General features: G+C 29.1%; 3 protein-coding genes and 1 long non-coding RNA gene across 10 annotated transcripts in view; 2 read left to right on the top strand and 2 right to left on the bottom strand.

Annotated features, from left to right (window-relative positions):
• The window catches only part of LOC103569821 (syntaxin-1A), a 57017-nt gene extending 40238 nt beyond the window's left edge, over positions 1-16779 (bottom strand). For 3 of the 5 annotated variants that reach the window (XM_053737731.1, XM_008547340.2, XM_008547337.3), the window contains exons 1-3: positions 16570-16778; positions 10266-10352; positions 2026-2125 (exon numbers count right to left, since the gene is read on the bottom strand). In XM_053737731.1, the coding sequence (XP_053593706.1) occupies positions 2026-2125; positions 10266-10352; positions 16570-16602 (220 nt within the window). In that variant the 5' untranslated portion in view covers positions 16603-16778. Of the gene's footprint in view, positions 1-2025; positions 2126-10265; positions 10353-16569 lie in introns of all 5 variants that reach the window. The other 2 variants (XM_008547338.3, XM_008547339.3) reach the window with 2 other exon arrangements.
• On the top strand, positions 4969-14235 carry LOC128667478 (uncharacterized). Its single transcript, XR_008403463.1, has 3 exons — positions 4969-7247; positions 7775-8114; positions 13856-14235. It is a non-coding gene; the product is annotated as an uncharacterized LOC128667478 (long non-coding RNA).
• Positions 16780-17612: 833 nt separating the features above from the next.
• Positions 17613-20022, top strand: LOC103569822 (GTP-binding nuclear protein Ran). Of its 3 annotated transcripts, none has more exons than XM_008547341.2 (4): positions 17613-17719; positions 18838-19308; positions 19433-19658; positions 19915-20022. In XM_008547341.2, the coding sequence occupies exons 2-3, from the start codon at positions 18877-18879 to the stop codon at positions 19646-19648; spliced, it is 648 nt and encodes a 215-aa protein (XP_008545563.1). In that variant the 5' UTR covers positions 17613-17719; positions 18838-18876; the 3' UTR covers positions 19649-19658; positions 19915-20022. The 3 variants fall into 3 exon arrangements, with proteins under 3 accessions (XP_008545563.1, XP_008545564.1, XP_053593366.1); XM_008547342.1 differs by lacking the exon at positions 17613-17719 and adding an exon at positions 17735-17861; XM_053737391.1 differs by lacking the exon at positions 17613-17719 and adding an exon at positions 17995-18097.
• Positions 20023-20328: 306 nt separating this feature from the next.
• Positions 20329-23455, bottom strand: LOC103569823 (elongation factor Tu, mitochondrial). The gene is made up of 6 exons (XM_008547343.1): positions 23347-23455; positions 23073-23125; positions 22766-22931; positions 21906-22213; positions 21164-21825; positions 20329-20943 (listed from the first exon to the last, which is right to left on the bottom strand). Exons 1-6 carry the CDS (start codon positions 23381-23383, stop codon positions 20754-20756), a joined length of 1416 nt encoding a protein of 471 aa, XP_008545565.1. The 5' UTR covers positions 23384-23455; the 3' UTR covers positions 20329-20753.
• Between the last annotated feature and the right edge of the window lie 537 nt (positions 23456-23992).

Raw genomic sequence — 23992 nt, 5'->3', positions numbered from 1 at the left:
GTATCGCACTACCATTTTCAGGAAAAATTAACAGCACGAATTTGTTATCCGCATTGGAAAACTAAAACTCCGCCTACGGTAATAAACTCTGTGCGTTTATTTGTTACTATTGACTTAGAAAAACTGAATATTAAAGTAAATTTCAGGTAAAAATGAAAGTTTGTACGAATCAATAAAAAAATGAAGACACTAAATCTTCAATAAATTGAATTATGGTAACACTGAAGTGTTAAAGTTATACGATATATGTAAGACAAGATGAAGTACAAGCGAACAAGGAAACAAATGCTCTGGAAGTTAAACAAATGTAAGGTTTGACGTGACGCATTTCATTCATATCGTCGAGACATTTCCCGTACTGCATCTCGTCGTTTTCCTAGATTGTTGTGTTGGCTTTTCCAACAATACTCCAAGTACTTTTCAGACTAAGGTGTCAGAAGATAGATAGCAATATGACGATGTAATCAACTTAAATTCCAGTAGAATGTAAATTTATTTGAAAGATAAATATTATTAATTAAACAACCGAGATAGGCTAAAACTTAGTAATTAAACTTTACAACCCGAGCCCGAGTTACCAAAAAGATAATATTTTACACAATTAAAATGTTTCAAAAGTTATTTTCTTATATAAATAACTCAATACAGACTGACAAGGGAGTATGAAAAACAATTTAAGGAAAATTGTTATACCAAAATAAACTGGACATTGTCGGAACTTGCCATCTATCAGTGTCAACCTGTTGCAAGAAATACTACAGCTTCTCTTTGCTTATATATATATATATATATATATATATATATATATATATATATATATATATTCTGTGTACTTTCCCTCATCTATTTCACCAGTATATACATATAAACATTATATACATGAATCGAGGTTCATGCATTAACATTAAGACCTCACGTTACTCTCCAGCAATTGAACCACCGGTTTCCGAATCCTCGGGCAGTTATTTTTATTTTTTTTCGATTGCCTATTTACTTTTAAATTGCCTTCGAAATATAAATATGAATAAATTTTCCCTCTTTTTTTTATCACAACATAAAAACTAATATACATAATAATAAATAATAAAAACGGAGTCATAATAAATAAAAAATGGGACAAAAGATAAATCGATTTATGTTAACTATCGACAACTATTTTTCTATATTTATTATCGGCTATTTTTCTCCTACGGAGATAAATTTTTGATATTAAAAAAAAAGAAAAAATAAGTGATTACTAAAGAAGTGTAATAATAAAAGAAAACGAAAAAACAAACGAACCGTAAAAATAAAGTTGACCGAAGTTATAATGATTGAAAACAATAAAAAGGCTATGAAATTAATTACTATATATATATATATATATATAGTCTAGTTTCAACGCTAGGAACATTAAATAAAAAAAAAATGAGAGAAAATTCGATTACTTTGGACGTAAAGGCGAATAAGACGGCGGAATCAGAAAATTATAATGAAAGTAAGAAAGTAATGACAGAAAAGAGAGAAAAGCTAAGTCACGTAAAGGTGAAATGAAAAAAAAAAAAAATGAAATTTAAGTTCATACATTTCATGCACACATAGATATATATTTGTTGATGGACGAAAACCGATGCATTACAATGGTAATCGGAGCAAGGACGATTATCAACATTTATTCCATTTTTTATTTTCGTTCCTCCATTTCCGAACCCCTCATTCCGCCCGGGTTTGCATTTTCAAAAGCTCCCAAGACTCGAATTGAGTTTCAACACTCAAGAATGTATTCAAACTCAATTATCGACGTCTGCGCTTTTACATTCGGTGGCCTTGTTCTAATAATTTTTTTGCTCGATAATAAATGACACTGTCAGTTATTCGAAAATTAAACTTTGATAATAACGAAATTTATAAAAATTATCTGGATGGAAAATGCAGAAATATTTAAGGAAAAAATAATTATCGCGATAAGTTTAGTGTCAGTACTGGGTGGTTTGTAATTAAAAAACATAAATTAATAAATAAAAAAGTAATTTATATCTGACTCACTCTCATCGGTCTGGGGCGCCGACAGGATGGCGCTGTGCTTCTTCTTCACTTCCTCGACATTCGTCTGGATATTGTCAATCATTTCGCGGATATCCTCCACCTTTATTAAAATAAAAATAACATTTGTCACCATTAGTTTTACATTTATTTCTTATGGTCTAACTTATGAAACATCCAGCTGTTCATTCATTTACAAAAGATTTTAACGGCTTACTCTTCTTACAACCAAATCATTAATAAACTTTATTTAAAAATATGTAAATAAAATCTTTATCATTAATTTTAAAAAAAAAATATTTGAAATTTAAAAAATGTAAGCTGTCAAATTAAAGAGAAATTGGGAGGGGGGGTCTAAAATTTAATAAAAAAAGGTTACTTTTTTAAACACCCCCCCCCCCTCTTTCGACCCGACCCTATTACCAACATAAATATTATTTATTAATTTGAATATAGTGCAAGTTTAGATAAACTTTTAAAATTACCCGCCTCGAAAATAAAATATTTTGCTTGAATTGTAATTAGATTGAATCAAATTGAGATTTAAATGAATAATTAAATATAATGTGATATGAAAATAGAAATAAAGATAAAAAATTTAAGTAATTATCAAATAATAAATAAAGACCTGAAACTCAAACAGGTCAGTAATTTTTAATTAAGATCTCATGTGGTTTAAATATCAACTACTGAATTATCCGAGAGCTGTGACGTTTTCAGTGCAAGTAGTACAAGTACTCTTTTCATCCGACGTCACGAAATTGTACTCTTGTGCGTACACATCATGCATTTGAATTGAAATGAATATAAAGAATAAAAATAAAGTTTTTTTTTTTTTTTTTTTTTTAAATAGTATATTGTATGCCACGTGTTTCCCTATAGACATGCCAGTAATTTCTCAGCGGAGTTTTACTCAAGAGTAACTCGGAAAATATCGATCCTGCCCGTATAGTCCACACATATAATATATAAGGGAATCCTCAACTTGACTCGACTCAATAATTCTCTCGACTATCGTTGTTTCTACCAAGCTGAATAGATAAAACATTTCAGTTTGCTATAATATATATATATATATATATATATTTTAAATATAAATATTTTGAAGTTTGAAGTTAACGAAAAAACAGCAACGGAGTAAATGTACTTATTTATATACAGCACAGAATTAATTTATCCCAAGGGCCATATATTTTTGTACAGAATACTTAACCTACATTTTTTTTTATTTAAAAAAAAAAAATAAAAAAATTTTGCTCGGAGCCGTTTAAAACGTGTTGTACATAGTCTGTTAAATTGTCGGTCCAAATATGCATAAAACGGTTGTGGTAATATTATTTTTGTAAACACTTATTAGTATGTGTAATTAATTTTTTTTTAAAAGATTTTTAAAAAAATATAAGATGCAATATTATGGATGTTCAAAATTTGATTTTGTAAATTATTACAATGCGAAACTAGGGAGTGAATTCGGAGTGATGACGGATTTTATTTCAGTCCGAATTTAAACTCGAGTTCCGGAGTTTAAAAAAAAAATCACTGTGCGTACGGAGTTTATTTTTTCAGCGGAGTAATTCCGGAGTGATCTGGATTTTATTTAAATCCGCATTCACTCTGATTAAGAATTTTAATATTAAAGTAGATGAATTTCACTACAAGGGAATTAAATAAATAAATGATGAAAATATGATTATTAGTTACTTTTCAAATAATCGGCGCCGTCTGGACAGTTTATATTTACAATCCTCTTAAAATGACGTCTGATATCTATTTATTTTTTCATATTATGCCTGTACATTGTGGATGGTTGGCCAGAGAGAGATATGTTGGACAAAAGTATTCGGAATATCATGTCGAGACGACTAGACCAGTGTCTAGAAAGGATATATAGAATTCCTTGACCCCGATTCTTGAGATAAATAAATTTTTAAGGATTTTATCATGTCTTAATTAAAAGTTAAATAAAATTTATTTTTCTAGAACTCGAATTTCAATTATTGTGGAGAAATTTTTTTTAAAATTAAATGTAAGAGACTTTTATATATAATATTTTTTCTAATGGGTTTTTAATGATTTGATTGGTTTAAAAATCAAATTAGTGTCGAAGTAGGTCTCTAATTTTGGAGACTGGACTAAAAAAATTCAAAAATAATGAGGAGTAGTCTACATTCGTAATAAAAATTAATTAGTGTGGAATATTTTTATTGAAATACTTTTTTATATATTTCTAATGTGTCATAAATTTAAAATTTTGATTTGTTACTGAATTTGATATCGAATTTAAAATAAAAACTGAGCTTGGACACAGAAAAAATTAAAGAATTTTTGATCTATTATATTTTAATTATTAATTACATGAACAATTATTTCGGTAACAAAACACTGATTAATTTTGGTTTTTGAAAAATTAATAAATTTTATAATTACGGGGAAAGTTAAATTGTAGCCCTCAACTTATATTTTATAACTTCATTTCTAATTTTCTTGGTCATATAAAATAATAAAAAGGAGGATAAGTGTTTTGGTGAAAGATGAGAATGAGAAGCAATCAAAGGAATGAAATTTTATAAGATTGCAGCAGCAATGCGAGTAAGTAGTCTCAGCTTCAACATAAACTTCAAGTAATGTCTCATTACCTGCGTCATATCATACGTCACTCTACTATTTTCTTATTTTCGATCCATCAACTGAGTTCATTTTCGGAAATAAATATATAGTAATAAAGAGACAGAATATTGATGATAATTGAGAAGATAACAAAATAATAAAGCTAATAAATAAAATAATTAGTAAATGATCTAATGCTTCCTGGAATTTTATTACCAATTAAGCCCCAAATTAATATGACATTAAAACATATCACTAATGATAAAAAATAAACGTTTTCGGGACATGACCGAGAAATTAATGAGATATTTTAGTAGTAAACGATGTATTAACTTGAGATGTTACATTTAAAATTAAAATATACATAAGTATATAGGTATATATTACATGGCAGGATTTACTTAAAATATTCTAGCCGAGAGCAAATTCTTACTTCGTCCTCAGTACTTCCATTTAAGATACTTTACATAATCGCATGAATATTGTAAATGTATTTTACATGTGGATGAATACTGTGGGCTTAACTGAAAACTATCGCTAAATATAAATTTTTACTGTACAATTTACGAGTATGTAAAAATAATTATTGAGAAAATTTTTCGTCATAATTTTGGTTTTTATTAAAAAACTTTGCAACTTAAATTGTGGACCAACTAAAGACAGTAAAATGTATCGATTTTTATCGGTAGGGGTGCAGTAGTACGGGTGTAACACGACCTATATAAATCTATGTACTAGGTTGTGCCTGAAGTGAGTTAAGTTATGGGTGATCGTGTCGATCGCGACTCTCAGGGGACGATAGCCGGAAGCTGAGAAATATAGAAGATTAAAAAGGGCTTCGAGGGTTGTTTTTATATTTGAAATATATATATGAATTAAGGGAGAGAGCCATTATACAAACAGTGGATAGTAAAAATAAAAAAAAATTACACGCGCATGTAATTGACTCGTACTGTACACGGAGAAATTATTCTCGTTTAAAATGATAGTCATAGTAAATCTAGACCATGTTGGCCACCTGCAGAAATTGAAGAAAACACATGCGAAAATTACTATGATCAAGTGTGAGGTCTTTCGGTTCTGAGATTCGTCTTGTCACCGACCTTAAGAATTTAATCCGGTTCAAAAATTAAAAAATTGAATTTGAATTTGAATTCGACTAATGCCCAAATATGGGATTGCCTAAGACCTAATAATATATACATATTTTTAAGAAAAATAAAATTGTAGCATTTTAAAAGAGAATTTCTATGTATGTTTTGAAATGGAGCAGCCAAAATGGCCTAGTATAAAAAACCAATGGTTTTTTATTTAAAGCCGTAAGATGGACGGTGGCGTCTAAAGGTTCACCTAAAGTTTACAAATCCAGTGATATTCATGCTTGTAAACTTTGCTACTTGAAATTGGTTATTTGTCAGTTTTCTGGCATCTCGCCTATAAGTGTCTGGGAAGTGTCTTTCAGAACACTTTCGATGCACTTTCGGATACATTCGGATACTTTCGGAACACTTTCGAGCACATTCGAGCAGATAGATACCTGTCAAAAACTTGTCAAAAACACAAATTTCACATGAGAAAAAATTTCAAATAATAATAATATAATTTTTTTTCACTTCAAATGCGTAAAAAATAATTTTTTAAATGGCAACTTTAAGAAAAGGCTGAAAACTGAGTAGTTTACTTCAATTATTGAAAGCATTAAATCGGAAAAAAATGTATTTTATTTTTAATAAAACAGTAAAATATATTTTCTGAATAATGCATACTGAACAGAAAATAAAATATAAAATGTGTGATAAAAGAAGTCATAAAAAAAGTATACAACATAAAAGTTATTATTAAAGTTTATGAAAAATAAGTTTAAAGTGTGAGGACCAATTTAAGTTCATTTGGTAAAGTTTAAGTACATCTCAATGCACAATTGCAAAAGTTTTTATGCAGATAAAATAGTAATAATAATAATGAAGTATAAAATTCACAAAAGCGCGCTGAAGAAAATATTCAAATAAAACTTTTTTTTATTGACAATAATGCATTTATTTTTCCACACTGATAAATTATTCTTTGTATGTAAAGTAAATAAGCGAAGAAAAATTATTTATATAAAAAGTTTGTTATTCATAGAGCATAAAAAATTTCAAATTTTTCTTTCACTTATCAAAAGCTTGCAATAACTTTTCGTTAAAAAAAAGTCTAAGAGATAAATTATAGGAATTAATTGCAAATGAAGATACAAATGGCAGAGTACAGTGAGATAAAAGGAACTACTCAGAGCTCTCGTGAGTATTGTTACTGCTTATTTTATTTTTATTCCATGTGCGAGTGTGTTATTGTAAGTAAAACATGCGAGGCAAGATAAATTAGAGAAATAGATGACGGCAGTGGAAAGAGATTTCCGTGTACGTTAAATCCGAGACAAGCTCCGGAAATGCGTTTATCTGAAGAGAGCTTTCACGGTAGTTTAAGATATGAATTAGTACTGTAAATTCACGCTTGGTTATAAATATTAAATGCTAAGAGTAATATAAAGAAAAATCAAAATCAGAAGTCCGTTTTAAAAATTTTAATTAAATAAATTCACAACATTCTATTTATGAATCAACAAAAATAAAATAATGGTAAGTAAAATTTGTCAAGTGTTAAATAAAATAAAATTTATATTTTTTTAACTCCTAGAGAATTCTAATTTTTTTTAAATTCGTTAAAAAGTTATGTTTAAGATGAAAAAAAAATTTTATCTCTGACCCAATTGGCTTCGGTCTCCATTCTTGATATTTTTTTAGTTTAACGATTTTTTTTTCCAAGTATAAAGAAAAATTATAAAACAAAAAAATGACTTTTGATTCAAATTCTCTAATAAATAATAAAATAAAAATAAAAATATCAAATGAATATTGATTTTCTAATTTAAGTTGTCAGATGAAGTTTTAGTTGGAAAGTTTAGTTTTAACTTATAGATGTCTTTTAAAATATCTATTCGAGTTTAAAGTATAAAAAATTAATAAAAACCATAAATTTTGATATTATTCCTCTATAGGTTTGTAATATGTTAGCAATAATAGCCGTTTAGTGTAGAATAATTTTCGCTGCATAAGAAAGTACTCATCGAAATTTTATTGCTCTCTAAGGATAAATTTTCTCGCAGGAGTTTTAGATCGATGTAGCGCACTCTGTTAGTACGAGCGATAAGAATGATAATAAAACTTTTAAAAAAGAAAAACGACGGTTAAGTTGTGCACCTGACTGAAGAACAAATTTTGTCTGACATCCAACGCTATAACTTATAATCAAACTGAGAGTTAGAAGTACATGGAAATAAAGTGAAGATGCCAAAAGGCGAATGCTCTTGATGAGATTGGTTGTAATATGGCTGCCTGCCAAAGTACTAGTTACATCAATCCTTTATGTACATCCACATATACATATATATCCATAACATAAATGGAATGTACATCGGAATCCTCTCAACAGTCATATCCTAGAAGGTAAGCTCCATCGCGTTCTCTTAACTTGTGTCAGGTTTTCAGGTCGACCCGCAAATTCGGCCAATTAAACTGGAAATTATTTAGGCGGGGCTACAACACACTCAATCACACACATACACCTACATTCCTATACATTTCTAAGGTCACTTACACATAAATATACTTGCACACCACGAACATTTAATTCAAATGGGCGCCAGGTCACTTTGAAAATTTACATGTCGAGCTCAATATAAAAAAAATTTTTTTAAATAACTTGACATCACTTTATAATAAATTATCGCCTCTAGGATAATTAACTTTATGTGAAATTACTCGCCATAACATTACTTTAATTAATAAAATGCCTATGAAAAATAATTACATTATAAATTTATGATAAATTTAATTTAGTTTACAAATTACCTTTTATTATAATTTATAATAAATCATACATTAAAACAGTAATTGAAATAATAAAAGTTTGTTAAAGAAAATTTATGTATATATATAAATAAAATGTATATTAAATTTTCTGATGGTAATAAATCAAAGTCAGAAATTTTTTTAAGTTATAAAGAGTGATGGTAATAAAATAAAATAAAATTGAATGAAATTGAATTGAATTATTTTGATTAAATATGTAATCCTCGTGAGACTACGAAATAGAAATAAACTAGGACGATAATTTATTCGTGTCTTGATCTACCCGGAAAAGAAGTTGATACATATCCACTGATGGAGATAGAAAAATTTTTCTTACAACGTGGATAAAATTTCGAGGACAAGAGGAAGAGACACGAGGGCTGTTGGAAAAAGTTGACGAAAGCAAAAAAAAAAATAAAGTTGGACAAGTATTAAAGAAAAAAGATGAAAAAGCAAAAAAAATCTATAAAAGTATTATCAATTTTGTGTAATGTCAGGAATGGATAATTTTATTGCATAGTCCGCCTACACATTCTGATGTAACAATTTGTGGAATTGAGCACCTAACACGAGCAATGGCATTTACTAATTTATATACATATATGTATTGGAGATTAAGCTAAATTTAGCTCTGTGGATGAATAGAAATGTCAGGTTGAAGAATTTCGCTCAACGTTTCAGTAATGAAAATAAAACGTTGTACAAAGTTATTCTGTTAATTATCCAGTTTTAATTATTAATGAAGAAGAAACTATTAATCGTTTTTTAATGTATTAAAATTCATATTAAAAAAAGATTAATTTTATAAAAAATTTTCCGAGTCAACCTGGATTAAATCTGGAATGTAGGACTTTATTTATTTAATCTCGGAGTTAAATTTACTACAAGGGGAGTTAATTTTAATATTAAAACTCCAAATCGGAGTGAATGTGGAGAAAAACAAAATGAAAAATAAAAAATCTAGTGGATCTAGATTTTTGAAATTTTTCGCACGGGTATTAGTATGTCAGCCGAAAATTGTAGGCCACCCTCAACTTCCAGAACTACTTTTTAAGTCACCCTTAAGTTGTCAAATTATACATAAATTTTATTCATTTTCATTGCGCAAAAACGTTTCGATCTTCAGGTACATATGCGGATTGAAATGAAATCAGATCACTCTGTTCAAAAAACAAATCCCTTATTTACTTTGCAGTGGTTTTTTTTTAGACTCCGGAACTCCGACAGAGTGAATTCGAATTTAAATAAAATCCGTAATCACTTTGAATTCACTTGCGATTTTTTGTACTGTACACATTAATATTGAGTGGTTTAAATTAATTTAAGTCTGATTTGAAATTTATAAACAATGAAGCTGACAATAGTAAATGAAAATAAATATCATAAGGCTGATTTTTAAAAACAACATTGATGTAAAATCAATAAGATATTTGATGGTAATCGAATCAATTTCCACTTAAAACTGTCCATTTAACGAAAACAACAGACCACTGACAACTACATCAATTTGCAAATTAAATTACATTGCAGTGTAATATCGTTTTACTGTGTACCTTTACCCACAACGTTTCCAATATCATTTCAACTATGTTCTCAAGAAAAACCATTAAAACCTCAATTTTGTGTCAAACAGTAAAAAATAAACAAAACCGAACTACTGTTACAAGTAACAAAAAATTAATCTGAAATTTTCATATAAAATATTATTTTTTTTTCTTTATATTTTTATTAAAAAAAAAAACTTACTTCCGCAAAAAATTCTGTCATGAAATCTTCTTGCCCGCCCACGTTAACGGACACCTCGTCGGGCGCTTCATCGTCATCCGACTGAGCCTGTAAATTAAAAAATAAAAGTTAAATTTTAATTAAACTTCAATATAAAATAAATTAACAAGAAAATATTTATCAAGTCACTATTATTAAAGGATTACAAGGATATTAAGTTATTATATATAATGATAAAAATAAATGATAAGTTTGTTGAAATGGTGTTTGGGAGAAATGGGACATTGTAATTGCCATTTATCGGTCGTAGCTTTAAATTGCTGGAGTATGCTCGATTAAAGCCAAAGCAAAGCAAGCATATATATATACATACATGTATATATAGATATATCAAAGAAGAGTAATAGTATAGTAGAACATTTACCGTTGGTATGGGCAACCAACGCATTCAATACTGCTCATTGTCATCTTTGAAGCAAGCTTTGACCCAGCTTGTCTCGTTCAAACCACCCACACTCACTCATCATCTACAACCACTCATTCTCTCACTGCCAACTATATTACCATTTCTCTTCTCTTGGGGATCGAGCTTTCACTGACAGAATTACCTGAGACTTTACCACTAACTGCACACCTACACCACCTACGCTTGAGATACAGATTTTCAGTGATATTTATGTGATGCCCGATAATTTAAATAGTTATTCGATACAGCGGCAAGTCGAGAATGCATCTTGATATTACTCGACCAATATCTAGTCATGAAAATTAATGTATATGACATTAAACTGCCATCACATATTTTCATTACCTGCCTGCCTGTTTACTGCTTCTGAGTATGGGTATACTGAGTTATAAATTAAACGTAATTTACATACACATTCATTTCCGGTGTGATTATTAACTGGTGTGATATAATTTAAAATAATTAAAATTTAAAAATTAATTTTTTATCATAGAATTGAATATTATCATCATATAAAAGATAAGAAAGTCTAAAATTACTGCAAAGTTGATAAATTTTTTTGTTATCAGATTTTTTAGATTGAATTACACGAAAATTTTATTTTGTATGGAAGAACTTTTGTAAGTTTAAAAAATTATTAGACGTCAAAATTAATTATGTGTAGATATATGGATAAATATATCAAGAAAATGAATAAAAAAAAAAATTAAAAAATAGATTAATTTTTTCTTTAAAAATTGACACTCGTTATTTTCTCTGATAAAGAAAAAAAAAGCGATAAAACGTAAGAGGGAATAGGAATTCCCATTGATCGTTAAAGTTTAAAATCGCAGTGCTCACTAGAGTCCAATGTGACAATGTGACTTTTACTAATAGCCAGTTAAAAAAAGATTAATATTTAAACCATGTTTATATGATTAATTCAAATATTAAAACTTTAAACCGTAGAAATAAAATATGTAAAAAAAAATGAACAAAAAAAGTTTGACACATATCCAACAATCTGAACGCTGTGAGCTCTTTACTTACTGTCTAAACAACGTGTCACATTTTAGTGATTTTTATCAGCTTACAAAGTCACTTATAATCCCGAGTGGTAACGAAACTGAATGAGCGAGTGCAACAACGAGACATTGCAAAATTGCCCTATCTGTTTCATCTTGATAAAAAAAAGATATTTAAAAATAAAAAGTGAAATAGACGGAAAGATGTTACAATGAATTGCATAAGCTTGAAATACGATAGCATTATACAGCAACAAAATAACAATAATAATAATAACGAAATTTTTCCTCTCTCCTTCGACAAGATGACATCGATAAATTACAGACATTTCGAATGAATTATTAAAACAACCAATAAAGAAGACTCTTTGGTGATCGATAATGTACGACAAACTTGGAATAAGTTATCCGAAAAAAAAATAAGAGTATAGAATAAAAAATACCGTATGTTTTCCGTAAAACTTAAATAAAGTATTCAATTCCACGTGAGAATACAACGTAATTGAATAAGACTGAAAATAGTAATTTTTTTTCAATTCACATAAATATAAATGATAAATTTATACTGCAGAATAAATATGAAAACTTAATTCAAAACTTTTAATCGAAAATTAAATCGTTAAATTTTTTGATAAATATGTCGACTGAAAAATTTTCAAAGTTAACGCGGATTATAATTAAAACCGCATACTCCGAAATCACTCAATTAAAAAAAAACTTCTTTTTTGCTCCGTGTGCGAAGTGATTTCTTTTAAATTCCGGAAGTCCAAGTGATGAAGTGAATTCGAATTGAAATAAAATCCATTCACTCTCAATTTTTTAATGTAAAAGTCAAATTAAATTTTTTGAAGGCATAAAAAAAATTTTTTTCTAGCATTAGATTATTTAATGTCAGCAGAAAATTTAAATAAAATTACTGAGAGAAAAAATAAAAATTTATAGACATAGAAAAATTTCGGTATAAAATTGAAACAGCAAAATTGATTTTACAATTAGAGCGGTAATTATTTAGGAAACTAAATGAGGTGAATAAAAAATGAGTCCACTACAAATTGCATCATTAATTGAGCATAAAAGTACATGGAGAAGATGTCAAGAGTAAACAATTAGCAAGTTATGCGGACGTGGGCAATGAAGTTGGGAAAACGTGGCCTGTGGTTTAGGAAAATTAGTGAAACGATGCAGGTCTCGTGTAGTGTCGTATTATATGTGCGAATTGGTGTATGCGATGTGATGTGGCCCCACGTTGGGACGTTGGGTCAAGGATACGCTGCGAACCGAGGCTACGCCCGGGATATTCAAATGAGCATTTCATCGACGCTGCTGTCTCTCCAATGTCATCTTCACAATGTTACATTTTATACTGGTACTACATATTACTAGAGCACACAACCTAAATTCCAACTAAAACAACAAATTCATTTTATCCATCCCAACACTAAAGCCTTTGTTTTTCATCCCACCTCATATATACATACATATACATAAATACATGTAAATTTATACCTTCACATATATATACAGGCGGTATTTGAATCCTACTTTTCTACTGTGATACCTATTTCTTCATTTTTTATATTTTTAAATTTAAAAAAAAAAGCGGTAAAGATTTACTTTTTTTTCAGCGCGAAAATACCGAGAAAATATTCAAAACTTCTTTTGAATAATAAGTAGATCTCATCTATGATACTTGTACTTTGAATATTTTGAATGAACGGAACATTAAAGCTCATATTTATATATATGTATATATATTTATATTCATGCCTGTACCCTATATGCTAAAAAAATTTTTCGCTAAATAATCTCTCCCGTTTACTTTAAAACTAAAGTTTTTAAAAATTACCGCGAGTTTTCGAGTTTGAAATTTTTATTGAAGGTATAAAATAATATAAATGGGGAATATAGTTTAATTTTATTGAATTTAAGAGAATAGGTCAGTGAGCAAATAAAATATAAATGATGCTGCTGGCGTTAAAATATTTTCTTCAAATTTGTTAGCGGATGTTGATAAGGATTTATTTTTTTTTTTATAGTAATATAGAGTTGATGATGAAAGAAACACCGAGGAACTATGACGTCATATTATTTTCGCGTAATGATCGTTTTTTTTTTCTTTTTATATTATTTTTTTGTCACAGACAATAGTTAACCTGCTTCGGGTATCGTGAATGGGCTCAAGGCAATCCCAGAGAAGTAAACTTGACGCCTCTGATTTTCTACCCAACAATGAGAATCATCCTCGTTAGCACATCAGGTTGATCACAAAGGCAAGAGCATAAATCACCAAAGAGCGTCGACGAAAATTTTTTTTTTAAATATTTTTTCTTTTAAACATAAACAACTGGTGTGATATTTAGGGAAACATAATGTAAATTATAATTTAAATGTACTTAAGGCCATTTTTACACAGTGCCCCCCCTCCACTTTTTTCAAATATTCAATGAATTAATTGTAATGCCTGCGGAGTTACAATTTTGCTGTAAGATTATTTAAAAAAAAATTATTTACAGTTGACATCAATTAGGGGATGAACGAAATTTAGAAAATAAATTTAAGTAAAATCTTTATAATTTAATATCAAATTTTTTATGCTAAAATTTATGCAACAAATTTCGTTTAATTCCTCATTGATAACAACTGTGAGTAATTTTTTTTAAATCTACATCTCGGTGAAATTGTAACAGCGTTTTCTTTTTTTAAATTTATGCTTTGACTTTTATTGAAAATTAATTAATTAAATTTAAATACTGATACTGTCATTGAATATTTCAAAAAAGTGGGAGACACTGTTTGAAAATGCCCTTAATTTATGGCAACAAAATATAAGTGATATACACGAAAATAAAGATTTTTTGGCGCGAAAATTTTTTACACTGAATTAAAAACAAAAATTTTCTTGAGCCAGTAAATTATTTTTTTTTTTTTGTGCAGCCTTGAATTTTGGTAATTGAAAAAAATATTAAAACCATTTATAAATAATAAATATAACATGTATATTTAAAAAATGATTAAGTAGAGCTTGATTAATCACTCGGTGATAAATCAAAAGCAACAATGAAAAATATTTATATTTTAAACGAAACTCCGATAAATAAAAACCGTGTACGGAAAAATATTTAAACTGAAATTCGTACAAAAAAAAAAAAAAAAAACAATATATTAAAAGGGTATTGAAAAGTTTCGGTTGTTACTTGCGCGTAACTTTAGTAATCAGCAGCACAGTATCATTTTTTTTACAATTATTTTTTATGAAACTTGCCGGTGGAAAATATGAAGAAACTTCTAGCAGTCATTATAAAAAAAAGTTTTAAAGCATCCGGTCATTGACAATGAGAAAGAACAGCAATTACTCTACACCGACATCACCTTACGTCTGACAGAATTTCATTAAATTATTTAAATTATTATGCAACGGAATAAATATTTCAAATTAATAATAAATATAATGTACAAGAGAAAGAGAATTGATGATAATATAATTCGAATATTTAAATAAATAATGAAATAATAAAAAACAATAAATTATTACGTCACAATAATTACTCAGTTAATAATATACTATTGTATGAAATAGCTCAATAATTATATAAATTATTAAATCATCATACAATTTAATTATTTCATTGCTATTTTTAAACCTGATGACAATAAATTTTACCATAAATTTATTTTTAAAATTTTTGAATATCCCGGGAAATTTAAAATTTAAAATGTCAATGAAAAATTATTTATCAGCAGTAAGGAGTGATAATAAATTAAAATTAGATGAGAAAATAAGTGAACAATGAGCAAAAACTAATAAAACTAGTAGTTGAAGACTTCGACGGAAATGTTGAAGATGTTCAAGTACGAAAACAAAAAAAATAAAATAACTTTATAACAAAGAGGAACATCCGGCGAGAGGTAAGTGAAGGACGACAAGCATCCCCGGCGGCAGAAACTTTACAACTCCAGGGTAAACGAGCGTCAAAGATAAACGTGCTCCAAAATTACAGGCTCAATGTTTTAACACTTTAAATAAGTTTAATAATGACGACCGGCATTTCGTACCTCTCTTTGAACTCAATTCCCCGCTGACCATGACTAACAATAAAATAAAACCAGCTTTAATTTACAGCCAGAGCAATTATTTCATTTCAAATTGAATTTGAATTTTTTTTCATTCAAAACTGATACTCGTGAACTCATGACCCAGGGTCTATGGACATAAATGTCAGTTAGGATGACAGCTATCGAGTGACTTATCGGGGGTGGGGCGTATTTTTTTTTTTTCATAACGAAAACAATCTCCTGGAAGCAAAACAATAAAAACCATCAGCGAGTACGAGTTGCATTTAAAGTTTGTGCAAAATTAAAAAATTTTCAAATGTTGCATTGTGACCCTGAACACCTGTCATCAGTGCCGGTTGTCGGTGCTGATAATCAGTTGACAGTCACAGTTAAGTCCCGTGAATGACTCAAGAATGGAAACGCCTTCATGTCATGGACATTTACACTTGATCACTAAAAACTTTAACAATTAAAAGCTTAATTAATAACTACCGATCAGAGTTGTTAATTATTCAAATTAACCAGCACTTGGAGCCAGTTTTTAAAAATCGGCTCAACAGTTTGGGAAAATAAATCCATCGGTTCTGACAAACTGACAGGACTGAAGATATAGACACATATAATATGAAGGTTGATTAAATATATAGGTACATATATGTATATATATATATATATATATATATATATATATATATATATATATATATATATAATGATGATATGAGTAGTATAATGATGTGATATTGAGAACTAAACTACTTTACTAGGTACACATTGTACAAGTGTTTGTTGGTCAACTCACCGCTACGAGGGCTGCTAATCTATCCTTAGTCATGATTTAATGACGAGTTACGCGACAAGTCAACGGAGAGTTAATTTAAAACAATTTATAGTTAATAATTCCATTCACGATTTTATTCTTCATGTAACAACGACGAGCACGGCCACTAAAAACTAAGGAAACGGACACACTAACCGCCAGAGACACGATCGTAAAATCGATACCTAAGCAAACTCGCCTGCTTCTGCAGTGCCGTTCTCACTAACGCGCTTGCGCCGATGACGTCAACTTTTTATCACTCGCGTACTCACTCGACCCGCGCCCCGGCTTGTAATATTTTAATTATATCTCAGGATAATCATTTCAAATAATTACCAAACACTTTAACTCATATTATATTCACTTATTCATACATTTATGTCACTGACGCGCCCGATTTAAAATTCATGAGTTTGAATTCTAAGGGACGTAGCAATTTTTGAATTTTTAATTGGCTGATTTTTGGCGCGTTATTTGAATAATTTTTTAAAATCACACGTTTTTACTATTAAATTACGATGGTTGATTTTTAATTAGTAAATATTTAATTATTTAATCAATTAAATGTTACTGAACTTTATTTAAATTTGGCGGGAAATTTAAAATTTTTAAAAACTAGTTTTATGATGAATTTAAAATTTTTGTTTATTCAATTAAATATTTATTTTTAAAATTATTTGAAGCAGTTAAGATTTTAATGAAAAATTTGAATTTTTGGCGGTAAAAGTTTTTCAAAAACATTGACCTCAAAGATCGCACGACAAATCCGGTTATACATAAAACTATTACCCGGGAACTTCCGATGTACACAACAATGACGTTAAGTTCTCTGTACATAAGGCACAAATTGGCGTGTTTTAAAATAACAAAATGTCGCCGATAATTGATCACTATTATAGATGTCTCTGGTGACCGTCACAAAATAATAATATTTTAACAATAAAACGGATAAATTCGAGTAATTTAGTAACAAGACCGTGAAAATAAGTTAATTAATTTTTTTTAAAATTCAAAAATATAATATTTACCTTTAATATATGTCGGGTAAATAAAATCGTGTGACCGGTGCGCGGCTAGTAGTTTACTCACTGTGGAGGAACGCCATTGTGAGCCATAACGACTGTGCAGCAAGGTGAGTTTTATCGTTCATTTTCACATCCATCGCAATAACCCGGGAAATAAATTATTTATTTATTAATAATACTTATATTATTTATCGATATACATTCGCCAACATTAGTAGTCAATAGCAAATCATTAATAATTATTCAAAAGTACGTATTATTTATCTATTTTAATTAAATAATTTACTCATCAATTGCCTCGTCACAAACGCTTTACTTGGACGAGACGTTAAATTTTAGCGTGGTTATTTTATACCGGCTTTACTTTTTAGTATTACATCAGTCGCCAATAATTATTATCAATATAAATATCATTATATTTTATTATTTAATTAAATAAATTAGTTTCCGCAGTGACGTGGATTTAATTATTTTTTCGGTTCGAGGTCAGTTATTTGTTTCTTTTTTTTCTAGTATATTCTAAACGTTTTTTTACACCTGCCGGTTACACCTCAGCGTCCTCATATATTTTTACATATATGTATAACTATTTATTTTTATGTTCTTTATATTGTTTTGTAAAAATTGATAGTCAATTCTGTTATATAAAATTATTTATAGATATGAAGTTTGCGTTGTGGTAATGAATAAATATGTGTAATTATTATTTAAGCGACACGTGTTCGTTTATTAATATTGATTTGTTTTTTTATATATTTTATTTTTTATGGTTATTGATATCACTATTGTGTAATTTTTTATGAGTGAATATAGCAGACACAAATTTAAAATTATTAATAAATAGGGTAAATAATTAATAAAATAAAGTTTTTAAAAAATTCGGATTTAAAAAATTTAAAAATTGATGTGTACATTTTTTTTTAATTATTTATTTTAAATTTGATGTCTGCTACATTCACTCATAATTTTTTTTGATCCTGAATTTAAAAGACAATTAATAATTTTTTTTTTTTTTAAATAGCAGACAGAAAAAAAAAATAAAAATATGCATGTGTAGAAAATTTAAAAAACTATAAGTGCAATTTTTTAAAATATTTTTTTTTCATAATTTATTGCTTGAAAATAATCCAAAAGTTATGAGACGTCGACTAACTTCAGTATCTTGATAAAAAAATTAATGAGGAACTGATTAATAAGTACTAATTCGTTGATTGTAAAATTTCAGGTTTAATTAACGAGTAAAAAAAGTAAATAAAAAAATAAAATGGCGCAAGAACCTGATATGCCAACATTCAAGTGTGTGCTTGTGGGTGACGGAGGTACTGGAAAGACGACATTCGTAAAGCGTCACTTGACTGGAGAGTTTGAGAAAAAGTATGTAGCAACATTGGGAGTGGAGGTCCATCCCCTGATCTTCCACACGAACCGAGGCCCCATCAGGTTCAATGTCTGGGACACAGCTGGCCAAGAGAAGTTCGGTGGTCTTCGTGACGGTTACTACATCCAGGGACAGTGTGCTGTTATTATGTTTGATGTAACATCACGAGTTACATATAAAAATGTACCCAATTGGCACAGAGATTTGGTCCGTGTGTGTGAAAATATTCCAATTGTTCTGTGCGGTAACAAAGTTGATATCAAAGACAGAAAAGTTAAAGCTAAGAGTATTGTTTTCCACCGAAAGAAGAATCTTCAGGTAATTATTCTTTCCTCAGTACCCAGCATCAAAATCTACTTGCTGGAGTCCAAGCTCTTACTTGGAGTCTTAAGTATGTCATAAAACTTATTAATGATTTTAATTTTTTTTTTTACATTTACAGTACTATGACATCAGTGCTAAAAGTAATTACAACTTTGAAAAACCTTTCTTATGGTTAGCAAGAAAATTAATTGGAGATCCCAACTTGGAGTTCGTGGCTATGCCAGCTCTGTTACCACCAGAGGTGACCATGGATCCACAGTGGCAACAACAGATCGAAAAGGATCTGAAAGAAGCCCAGGAAACGGCATTGCCCGAAGACGACGAAGATCTCTAGGTTAATAATTGTGCGTATGGCGAAACAATAAAATAAACTGAAACTTAAATTTACATAGAAACTAAATAAATAAGGTCTAACAAGTACTCATATTTTATAATGAAATTCACTCTTGTTGGTTAAATTCGTACGAAATTAAATTATTTTAATTAAAATAGCTTCCACATCTGTTTTTTTTTTTTTTTTTAATAAAACAAATAAACAAAAAAAAAGCTAGTATTTTATTAAGGAAATTTATTTACGAGCGATCGAATTATAATTTACAGGTACTGAGCAAGTGGACACCGCACATGCAACTGTTGAATTGAAACAAGAGTTTTAAATTTTAAAATAAAATGCAGTTTATAGTTAAATAAAAAACTTCAAGGACTGTTTCCTATTTTTCTATTTGAAACCGATGTATTATTTAACACATTATATTTTTTTTTTTACTACATCCGATTTGTTTCGAGTTTAAAAAAATTAAAAGTGGGACACTTTTAAAATTTTAGTAGTTTATTAAAAATATTAAAGCGCGGTGTGTAAATTTATTAGGAGTTAATTACTTTGAATGAGCGTGATATAAGTTATGAATATATCAAGTATGTGTAATTGTTTAACACTTTTTTTTTTTTTGAATGAGCGATTAATGTGCCTGTTTTTAAATAAACTTTGCTGGTTATCAATAAATAATAACTGAATTACCACAATAATTGTCTATTTTATTTATTTAATTATTAAATACAATTTATAAGTCAACTTCTATTTACTTAAAGACCTCAATCAAAATAATAAAAAAAAATTTTATTACTTTTTAATTAATAAATTTATTAATTAATTAATATTAATACAAAGGTTTAATAGTAAAATGCAAATGCTTACAATAACATTCGACAGCCAATCGGAAAAGAGGTGGCCAATTACTTATGTTCTTATATATAAATTACATAGGTATATTGTTTAGTACCCGGAATGTTGACTGATCGGGATTAAACAACCGATTGGCTGCTAAAACATGTGATAAATTGGAATAATGACACTACTGACATAAAAATAATCGCGATAATATTTGATTTATGTTAATGATTAATATATATCATATTTATTAATTACTTATTTAAAATATTTATGAGCCACCGGCAGCTGCAGCCTTTTCGCGGGCTTTTTTACCAGCGGTTAACATCAAACGTTCTTTTTCTGTAAGTGATTTCATGATGTTGGTGACTACACCCGTGCCGAGAGTGATGGATCCATCACGCAAAGTGAATCTTTGTCCTTTTTCTAGTACCATTGGTCTGAATAATTTTAGTTCGATCCTGAAATAAATAAAATTAGTATTCATTTTTTAAATTTTTAACTTCCCGCCATGGAAATTCAAAATTAAAAAAAAAACAAAAGTTATTAGTTTTGGTCAGTTAGACATAGAACTGATTAGATATAAGTAAAATATATATTCTTTTGGTCCAACAATTTTTTGAGCTCGAAATCAGCAGAAAATTTTTTAATTTTTAAAATTTTATACAAATGATTACTTACTTTGAATCTTCACCAGGCATTATCATACTTTTATCTGGAATAAGAATTTGTGCAGAGACGTCCCAGGTCTTGCTGAACATCTGAATCTGCATGTAGTTGTGAATAGGCTTCTTTCTGCCGCCTTCTTCAGTACTTAGAATGTAAGCCTGAGTTTCCAGGTGATCGTAAGCTTTCATGGTGCCGGGTTTGCATAAAATCATTCCTCGCCTGACGTCGTCTCTCTTCAACCCACGCACCAAAGCTCCGAGCTGGTCACCAGCTTGAGCCTCGGTCAGGATCTGATGGAACATTTCGACACCGGTGATGGTGGTTTTTAATGATTTGTTGTACCCAATGAACTCAGCCTCCATTCCCTTCTTCATTATTCCACGTTCGAGCCGCCCAGTAGCGACAGTTCCACGACCAGCGATTGAGTAGACGTTTTCCACCGGCATCATAAATGGTTTGTCTAGATCACGAACTGGAGTCGGTACACTACTATCAATGGCTTCAAGCAACTTCATAATAGATTCGCTTCCAATCTCGGGGTTTTTTCCCTCAAGTGCGCACAGGGCACTGCCTTTAATTACCGGAACTTTCTCACCATCGTAACCCATTTCTGATAATAGTTCACGGATTTCCATCTCCACCAGTTCAACCATTTCAGCATCAGCTGCATCGACCTTAGATTCAAAAATATTCCATTAAATTTTGAAACTAAAAACTAAAAAAACCCCAGATCCAAATAAAAAAATTGAATTACCTTGTTAATAAAAACAACAATATGTTCAATGCCTATTTGCTTAGCAAGAATTAAATGCTCACGTGTCTGTGGCATAGCGCCATCAGTTGCAGCAACGACTAGAATAGCGCCGTCCATTTGTGCTGTTCCTGTGATCATGTTTTTAATATAATCAGCGTGTCCTGGACAATCTGTGTGTCCATAGTGACGATTTGGTGTTGAGTATTCAATGTGTGCTACGTTTATTGTTATTCCACGTGCTTTTTCTTCCGGCGCATTGTCGATTTCATTGTAACCAAGAGCATTTGCTAGTTGTTTTTCTGATAAAACTATTTTTTAAAAAAATATTTTTAGAATCAGCCAATAATTTAATTATTTACAGTTATGAGATTTAAGGTAGAGGTACCATTTATGGCTACTACTCTATTTTTGGACATTTGTTCCGTCAACTTGAATTTGACATACATTTACTGCCCGAGTTAGAATGCAAATTAACTTCAAAAGTTTAATAAAAAAAAAGTTGTCGTCAATTTTCAGGAAAATTTTATGTTAATTCGACTTGAAAAATTGCTAAGTATTTTTTTACCCTCAAATTGTTTTAAATTTTATGTATAAATTTTCTTACCTTCTGAATTTTGACTTTTTTCTCGTAAAAAGTTACCTTGAAATTGAAGAAAAATTGAAGGCAAATTTTTATTTTCAACTTGTCAGTAAATTGCAGATAATTTCAACATCAAATTACCATCAGTTTCAAGCTAAAGTGATTATCAGGGTAATGATTAAATAAGATTTATAAAGCTGATTGGCGTAAATAAATAAATTTTTCAAAGGTCCAAAAACGGTACTTCTACCCTATGTGCTTTAAATCATTATTTAATGACCTTTTGTGATAGCAGCAGTTAATGTTGTTTTACCGTGATCGACATGACCAATAGTACCTACATTACAATGAGGTTTATCTCGATTAAATACTTTTTTCTCAGCGTAAAGTCTCTGTGATGTTACTTGAGGTAAAAATAGTTGAGAGCAAATTTGATTTCTTCGTTGCTATGAAAAAATAATTTAAAAAGTTGCGTTTAATAATGAAATAGTAAATTATTGCGTTCTTACACTGGTACATATAATTATAATAATAATAATGAGCTCTGTACTGTAATATATATGTAGAATAATTAATAATTAACTTACACATTTTGAATAATGTCGATTGATGAGAATTTGCTTGATCGTTTTACGAAGAACTGTAATAAATAAATATTATTTATTGATAGAAAAATAATTTAGTGAACAATTGTTTAAAATGGTGATAGAGAACCTTAACCTTGGGTACATGAAAGTTGCGGCGAGTAAAAAATTAATTGGGGAAAAACAACTGATGATTGGGGTGCGAATTAATTTGAGCGGGGTTTAAATTTGGGTGAATAATAATTATTTGTAATAATAATTAATAAAAATTACTTACCGGGACTCAAAATAGCTCTTGCGGATACCAAAGCCATGATTCTTTTTTAACCAACAAAAAAAGTTGCGGTCTTGATTGAAGACGAGAGGGCGCTACGTTTCACTTTTATTACGCAAGTACACATGATTACAAACATATGATTATTTAAAAGTAATTATTGACTATTTAAAATATATTTTATTCATTTTTTATTTTAATTATTAATATCTACGTGATACTGAAATTAGCCGATGTTTAATTGTTGGATTTTTAGCAATGATAAATTTGAAAAAAAATATTTTTAAAAATTACACTTATAGTTTTTCAAATTTTCTATAGGTGCAAATTTTTAGTTTTTTTTTTTTTAATAAATTTTTTTGGTAGATTAATTTATAAGTAATTAAAAAAAAATTACATAGGAAATATGATACTAAAGATAGCAGACAGTTGAAAATTTTCGGACTTCAACAGATATATTACGAAAAAAAAAAATCTGAAAAACGGTTGACCCTACGGGGAAATCCTAAAACTTGCGGCTATTTTCCAGCTCAGGGAACTGAGTCTAGATTTTTCGGAGGATTTTTATAAAATTTCTTAAACGGCGATCCTGATCAAGATTAAGGCGTCCGATGGATGCTTGAAGGCCTCAAGGGTACACTCGTTGTCA

Source organism: Microplitis demolitor, chromosome 3, assembly GCF_026212275.2.
Source record: "Microplitis demolitor isolate Queensland-Clemson2020A chromosome 3, iyMicDemo2.1a, whole genome shotgun sequence".
NCBI lineage: Eukaryota > Metazoa > Arthropoda > Insecta > Hymenoptera > Braconidae > Microplitis > Microplitis demolitor.
Note: the sequence above shows the minus strand (reverse complement) of the source record. Positions and strands in the feature narration are given on the sequence as shown.